At 34.4% G+C, this 8,372-nt stretch overlaps 1 protein-coding gene across 1 annotated transcript; it reads right to left on the bottom strand.

The window, feature by feature from the left end:
- Nucleotides 1-1,322: 1,322 nt before the first annotated feature.
- On the bottom strand, nucleotides 1,323-2,855 carry LOC109586312 (transformer-2 protein homolog alpha-like). The gene is made up of 4 exons (XM_020002485.1): nucleotides 2,834-2,855; nucleotides 2,517-2,739; nucleotides 1,574-1,852; nucleotides 1,323-1,407 (listed from the first exon to the last, which is right to left on the bottom strand). The coding sequence occupies exons 1-4, from the start codon at nucleotides 2,853-2,855 to the stop codon at nucleotides 1,323-1,325; spliced, it is 609 nt and encodes a 202-aa protein (XP_019858044.1).
- Nucleotides 2,856-8,372: the final 5,517 nt, after the last annotated feature.

Raw genomic sequence — 8,372 nt, forward strand, 5'->3', positions numbered from 1 at the left:
CTACCAAAAATAAGATGACAATGCAATTTATTAGAGGAATCAATCTACATGTAGTTATGTGGTTTAAAACATACATGTACATGTATGTCATATTAGAAATGTAATAAAAATTGGGGCAATTTTGGAGCCATTTTTTAGAAAAACCATGGGTTATAGTATTATAGCCTTGGGTATTTTTTAAAATTTTGGGATTTTATTAAATTGGCCATAACTTGAAAAATTGAAGTCGGAATCAGCTTAAACTTTCTACACAGCTTAAGGACATCAATATGTATCAGAAAATGTCATAGAAATTTGGGGTGATTTCAGAGCCATTTTTCGGAAAAAACCATGGGCTATAGCTTTGGGTATTTTTTAAAATTTTGGGATTTTATTAAATTGGCTGTAACTTGAAAAATTGAAGTTGGAATCACTTCAAACTTTCTACACGGCATAAGGACATCAATATGTATCAGAAAATGTAATAAAAATTTGAGGTGATTTCGGAACCATTTTTCAGAAAAAAACATGGGCTATAGCCTTGGGTATTTTTTAAAATTTTGGGATTTTATTAAATTGGCCATAACTTGAAAAATTGAAGTCGGAATCAGCTCAAACTTTCTACACAGCATAAGGATATCAATATGTATCAGAAAATGTAATAAAAATTTGGGGTGATTTCAGAGCCATTTTTTGAAAAACCATGGGCTATAGCTTTGGGTATTTTCCAGAATTCTGGGATATTATTCAATTGGCCATAACTGGAAAAATTGAAGTCGGAATCACCTCAAACTTTTTACACAGCTTAAGGACATCAATATGTATCAGAAAATGTCATAGAAATTTGGGGTGATTTCAGAGCCATTTTTTGGAAAAAACCATGGGCTATAGCTTTGGGTATTTTTAAAAATTTTGGGATTTTATTAAATTGGCTGTAACTTGAAAAATTGAAGTTGGAATCACTTCAAACTTTCTACACGGCATAAGGACATCAATATGTATCAGAAAATGTAATAAAAATTTGAGGTGATTTCGGAACCATTTTTCAGAAAAAACCATGGGCTATAGCCTTGGGTATTTTTTAAAATTTTGGGATTTTATTAAATTGGCCATAACTTGAAAAATTGAAGTCGGAATCAGCTCAAACTTTCTACACAGCATAAGGATATCAATATGTATCAGAAAATGTAATAAAAATTTGGGGTGATTTGAGAGCCATTTTTTGAAACCATGGGCTATATATAGCCTTGGGTATTTTTCAGAATTTTAGATACATTGTACATATAGTACATTAATTGTAATTACATGTACATGTATGTCATTAAGATAATAAAAGGTAGTATTCATACTGTGATTTGTTCTTTTTCTCTTTTCACTTCAACCAGTTGTTTCCTTAAGTCCTTCACCAGTTGCCTGCAATCATGCTCACTACATGAAGAAATCAAAAAAATAAAGAAACTGTCACTGAGTGATGTAATAATGTACTACAAAAAATCATTAAAAAATAATAATTTTTTAAAAATAATAAATAATTAAAAAATAATCATAAAATAATAATTCCCAGGAAAAATCAAAATCTTACGTAAGATATTACTTAAATGAAACCTTAAAATGATCATGCATGATTAACAATGCCTGTTCTTGCAAGATTATTAGACAAGACTTGGCTCCTCCAAATTTAGTCTGGAACTTTGATTTATCGCTGAAACAGCAAAAGACTCTTAGTTTCCGTCCCTCTAGTTCAATTCTTTCGTTTTTCTTGCAAGCGAATAAGACAGAGCTGCTGTCCTTCAATTTAACATAAGCAAACCCTTTGTTGATGCCAGTCCTAGTGTCTTTAATGATACGAATGCCATCAATAGGACCACAGGACCTGAAGGAGGGAAGAGGAGGGAGGAGCATGATAAAATGAGGAGAAAAGAGAATAATGATTTAAAACCATTTTATTCTGATCAAAACAGAGATTTTTTATGAATTAGTGATCAACAAATTTGACCAAGTCTTATACTACATCAGTGTATTTCATGAAAAATGACTAGAAGAAAATTCTCCATTTTTATTACATTTTCTGATGCATATACATGTACTTACGTTATGTAGAAAGTTTGAGCTGATTCTGATCAAGTTTGGATTTTTTACAAATTTTCAAAGTTGCTCCAACATTGGGAAATAGCCCCTGTACAGGGTCTTCCACCAAAAATGTGTCTAGGAGAGAATCCTTCATTTTAATAAATTTTATGTACATGAACATTGCGTAAATAGTACATGTACTTACTTTTCTCAGTTTCTCTTCATCGACCCCCAAAGGTACATTACCTACAAACATAGAACAGTGAGTGTCATTAGTGGGTGTGGCCAGATCAACCCTAATATGTCTCCCATCAACCTCTCGTCCGTTCAACTCCAAACAAGCACTAGCAGACTCCTCCGTCTCCATAACAACATAGAAACTAGTTGTCGTCCCTGTCAGCTGTTTTCCAAGTTCCCTAGCAACTTCAACAGGAAGTTTACCGGGAGAAACTGCAACTGATCATTGCCGTAGCGACTCGACTGAACCAAATGGGGAGACCAGCTTGAGTATGTCCTTCTTTTTAGTCGATAGAGGAACGTTACCAATAAATACTGTACAAGGGTTTCGAGGATCATTCTTATTATTTCTATTTCTATTTCTGGTTGTACTTATAGTCCTAGTGCGGAGCTCTCCAGTCTCCGAGGCTTTGTAGCTTTTCCCGCTCTCTTTATCTCGGGATCTGTCCCACTCTATTCCTCTTTAAAGTCTTTGGGTGTTCTTTCTTTCTTTGTGGTGGGTCTGGAGGAGTCGATAGCTTCTCTTTCGCTTCTTTAAACAAAGCACTCAACTTTGCCCGAGCAGCCATTTTGAAATGTGAGAACTCGTGGCCGGGTGGCTGCCTGCAAATGATTCAAATGTGCATGTAGCTACTGCATAAAAGTAGTGAAAACAATGCATGCATGTCGTGTATAAAAACTAGGAGGCTGTAAAGTCTGGCCCCTACCACTACTAGGAGACTGGAGTGACTTCCTCCTTTCCTATAGATTGCAGTCGGTGAAGTCTTCATAATTATTTTTATTTTTAATGACAAACATTGTAACTTTTACTGAACTCATACAGATACATGCACATCTCGGCATAAATTTGGAACCTTACAAATTACAATTTTAATTTCAATTTCTACACAACATAATATTCTGTACACTCATTATAATGTGGTGTGCATGTGTTGGTGGCTCATTTAGCAATGACAGTTCAAATCGCCATATAAATACATGCAATTAAAATTTAAAAGAATTGTTTTTTGAAAAGATTAAAACTAGTATATGAATCTCTTGTTTCAGTCTTGAGTATCATTCCACTTGACATTTCGTCTTTATTTCAGCTTGATCCTATATCAATGATATTATTAAAATCCTGATGCATACTTACCTTTAGTATTGTTATATTCTTTTTATAGTATGTAGTGCTCTTAGTATCACTAGCTGTAGTAGCCACTAGTGATCCCAGGCAGCGCCACGTGGAGGCGGCACTACATTGCTGCCCAAAAATTATAAAAACCTGGGGCCCCAGGTAAAAAAATACTAATAATAAATGATAATAAATAATAAAAATAATAAATTTAATTATAAGAAAATAATAATAAAATAATAATAAATAATAATAAAAATTTAATTATAAAAAAAATAATAATAAATAATAAAAGCTAGATCTATAAGCTATATTGTTTCCCTGTTTGTCACTCCCTCTCTCTCTCTTTTTCCCTCATGTGAATAATGTACATGTGTTCATGGCATGAGGGGTGTGGTCAATCTGGCAGTACGTACGTACATACATTTTAAAATTATTTTCTCCGTTTAATAATATAAATTATTTATTAAAAACTCATATATATATATATATATATATATGAAACAATTACCAAAAGTCTAATCTGTTTTCAATAGCTTTATAATAAGGTAACAAATAACAAGTTTGTTTATGTTTATTGTCTAGAGCTAGAGTCCTTAGTGTATTATTGGTCCTGAGAGTTTCCATCAGTACCAGTACTCCATCAGTATCAATGTTAGTACCGTTGAGCCAAAGGATAGATATTGTGTGGTTGTTGAGTAAAAGTTTAGCTAGTGACTGAGCACTGATTGAAGTGATGTCAGGATTGTCAGGAAGAAATAAGCTAGTAATTGTTTTATTATTAATTAATGATTGTGTTAGTGCAATGACTCCATCATCATTGATGGAATCAGGACTGATCCATAGTGCCTCTAATGAAATATTGTTTGTTATTTTGTGTGACAGTGAGAGGATGACATCTTTTGTTATTTTAGTATAATTTATATGAATTTTCTTTATTGTTCTTATGTCTAGTGCTAGTGACATCAATAGGTATACAATATCAGGTGATGAGTGATCGAGGTAAATGTTCCGATGACTGTCCGTTAATTGACTGATCACTTCCTGACATTGACCTGCTGATGGTTTAGTCAGGGTTACTTTATCACTGCCCCACTCCACCTTTCCTGTCTCTCCTCCTAATAATAAACACAGTCAGTCAGTTAATGTGTGTATATTATTATTTTAATACAGTATAATAGGTAAAATGATAATATTATTTCATTAATTATGTTTGTTTGTGTGTTGTTCCAGCTGATGCTGGTTTTTGTACCAGTAAGTCATTACAGCTGCTAGGATGGAATGGGTGTGGTCTATCTTTTATCATATCTCTCTCTCTCCTTTCTTTGGATATGATATGTCATTATTAATAATTGCGATTTTTAACCCAAACAAAAAATTAGCAATTAATAGTACCCGCATTTAAAAGTAACCTTAAGGTAACTGCCAATTCTGGTAGTTAGAAGACAGTGCCTTTTATATACCCACACACTGTAGTACAAACCAGATAAGCTACAGCTGTTTTGTGTTACTGGATAGATTCTATACACTTGGATGTTAGTTAATTTAGAAGCCTCTGCTTCTAACAAGATTATGTAATCTTGTTTCTAATAATGTGTGCACTATAGAGAGTGTTTGTTAATAGAGGGTTTACTGTATTAATGGTATATTATATGTGTGTATTAGTATTAGTATCAAATAACTCACCTCCACCAGTTAGTATTATTTCTTTTATTTGAGTGTATCCTCCTTCATTAGCTATTTCTACTGCACTCTTTCCTCTCTCATCTTTACTATTAGGATCAGCTCCTAACTGCAGTAGCATTGATACTTCAAAACTATTACCAGCTTTAACTGATTGATGGAGTGAAATGTCAAAATTGTTATCACCTTTTCTTCTGATAGAAATCGGTTTATTGTCAACAGCCACTTCCAATATTCCTAATCTACTCATTGAGTTTGTTTTGTTATTGATTGCATCAATAAGAGACTGTGATAGTGAGGTTGGTATTAACAGTGTAATGACAACTGAACCAAAGACAATGTCCACTATAGTAGAAATATCTGTTACTTTATGCCCAAAGTAATACTGAAGGACTCTTTTAAATTTTGTTAGAGTCATTTCATCCCATCTGCCATTCAACTTAATAACGACTGGTTTTGTTTGATCACTAGTAGTTGGTGAGGCTGCTGCTGGTAATGATGGCAATTTCTCTTTGATTGTTGATCGTATGTGCTTCAATTGTGATGATTCTGAGAAATCATCAACACTATCAATGTATTGAGTTAGTTCAGTTTGTACTTTTGAAAGGTAAGTGTTTGTCAAGTGTTTAAGTACACCACAACTGAAGAAATCATAATGAGGCTGAAGAGAATCAAATAGTTTATCAACTTTGCCATATTTCAAACTGGATACTTTAATGCTTAAATAAGCTGCTGCGTTCCTAGCTACAGCTTTAAGCTTCACTTTACCCTTTTTCACCAGGTCCTCAAACTCATGTCTTATATTAGAATCAAGAGATGCAAATCGAGAAAGAAGACTTTCAATATTGGCAGCAACTTCACTCTTTGAACTGAGCTCAATGACAGTAGTAGGAGTAGATGATTGTGATCCAGTGATTGTTGGTTGTGGTGTGTGAGATTGTGCAGCGACATCCACTGGTTGAAGTGGTCCCTTACTGACTGATGGTTGCTGCTCTAGATTAGGATCAACATGACCACCTTTCATCTCTATTACAAATAAAAATAAATACACTGTAATAATTATCATAATGTATCTTACTTAAATTTTCCATTAGTTTAGATGCCATGTTCCTTAGTCCTACTTTCTGTAGTGATGTAATGAGAGAAGAGAACACACTGTTAGGATTAGAATTTGTTTGTATGATAGTTAATAATGAATTGATGAGTTGAGTAGCTCTTTCATTTGGAGTAGGACTAAGGTGAGCAACAGCATTGTGTACATCTTGAGGTATGATGGCAAGAGAAAAGAATCGATTATTTAATTGTAAAATAACTGGAGCATTTCCTGCCAACAGATCGACTAGATCAGCTAACATCTCTCTCATTGTAATGTATTCTGGTGAAGGCAGAGCTGCTGGTATTGCAACAAGTACTTGTGGTTGTGATGATGGACCAGTTTTACTTCTTGATTTTGGTGTTGGTGGTGTTTCAGTTGTAGAAGGTTTTTTATGACGTCTTGGAGGTACAGGAGGTGGTTGTGTATTCTGTACTGGAGGTGATTGTGCACATTGTGTACATGTAGGTAGTGATTTTTGGCGCAGTTTAGGCACTGGTGGTGTCAGTTGTGTAGGTCCTAGTGGAAGATTCTTGAGTGTCTTTTGTGATAAAACTAAATGTTTTTTATTTTAAACTTTTATAGTAATAAATATATACCTTTTACTTTTCCAGTAGCTACTCTCATTTCATGTAGCAGTGTTGGATGTTCTTCAAATGCTTTTATAAGAAGAGACAATCCTTCATCAGCACTAGCAGCATTTCTAATCTTTCTTATAGTATCAGCATCAAGCAGTGGTAGAGACTCCTCCAGTTGTCCTTTGATCAATAACTCATGAAACTCTATTAATTCAGATACTGTTGGTCTATCATCTGGTATATCCATTAATGCAATAGGAGAGAGTGGAGGACCTCCTATCAATGGCTTGTTTGTACCAGGTGGAAGAGCTGGTCCTATTGTTGATGAAAAAAATTAATTTATAATTTCCTATAAGAATACTAGAATATTACTCATTTATTTAATATTATTCATTGTAACTGTATATGGTATATTAATCTATGAATTATGATACATTCTTAATAATCATTTATTGAGTATATACATGTATGTACACTCACCAGTAGCAGTACTGTGTACATCATTGGTTCTTTTGATATCATTACCACTGATCATAGCATTATGTTCTATAGAATACACACATACACACAGTCAATACTAATACAATCAGTGATATTAACTTACTCTCTTGATCTAACATGTCAGCTGCAGCATTCTCATTCATGGATTTAAGATCATCTGACAGTGAGTCAAAGGTAGCTCCACCTTTATTGTCAACATTATCAGCTCTACGTAACCACTTAGAGAGACACTCTGTCAAACAGTGAGATTTGTCATCCGGAAAAACTGCTTCCAAAACATTCAGTGTGTCCTTATGTAGTCCTAGTCTCAGTCCCAGCTCATGCCATCTTGTCATAGGCGGTTGCAGGCCTGGGCATTAGGGGGCAATGCCCAGGTTGACTTTTTGACCAATAATTATATTCATGATTCTGGTGTGGGCATCCAGTGTAAACTGTGGTAGTTCAACAGGCTTCTTTGTTGTTTTATGCTAAGAAATCATCTCAATGAAGTTATAGATCAGTATTGTCCATTTTCCTTGCAAAATTGTATGGAACCACACCCACTCCACACCCACTAATTATTGATGCCCAGGTCAAACCAAATTTCTGCAACCGCCCATGCATCTTGTCTGAGGGAAATCACATTTCTTCAACAGATCAAGTACATCAATAAGCTGATCTATAAAACATAATATATAAATATACTACAGACTACAGTTAATGGATCATTACTAATAGTCAATGGAGAAGTGAAGAGAGAAGGAGAGCTGCTGCTTTTGGTAGCCATTGCGTTTGCAGGAGGTTAGGGTGGGGCTGGTTAATGGGGCGTGGTGTACACGTCACTAATTTGATGACGTCATTATTAGGTTCCATAGAATAGAAGAATAACACAGAGCCTGGAGAGAGAGAAAGAGCCTCCAGTACTTATTATAAGAGGTAAAGGAATCCCCTGCACTAGAATATAATGGAAAGGTTAAGAATATTGAGATAAAGATAAATTATAATTAGTAACCACCTCCTCCCTCCAGTCCTCCCTCTCTCCTTCACTGTCCTTTGGAGGGTAAAGCCTTCCTTTAATTATCTTTGATTGTATCACAGAGTTTATAATAATACCAATAATATCAATATACATGTACAT

This window comes from Amphimedon queenslandica, unplaced genomic scaffold (assembly GCF_000090795.2).
Source record: "Amphimedon queenslandica unplaced genomic scaffold, v1.1 AMPQUscaffold_12902, whole genome shotgun sequence".
NCBI lineage: Eukaryota > Metazoa > Porifera > Demospongiae > Haplosclerida > Niphatidae > Amphimedon > Amphimedon queenslandica.

What these genes read in the sequence shown, in the direction of transcription:
- LOC109586312 (XM_020002485.1), bottom strand. Translation starts at nt 2,855, where the DNA reads ATGGCTGCTCGGGCAAAGTTGA. An exon ending in GGCTGCTCGGGCAAAGTTGA is followed by an intron (nt 2,740 to 2,833) that starts GTGCTTTGTTTA and finishes AAAGAGGAATAG; the next exon opens with AGTGGGACAGATCCCGAGAT. An exon ending in CATTTTAAGGTTTCATTTAA is followed by an intron (nt 1,408 to 1,573) that starts GTAATATCTTAC and finishes TTCTTCATGTAG; the next exon opens with TGAGCATGATTGCAGGCAAC.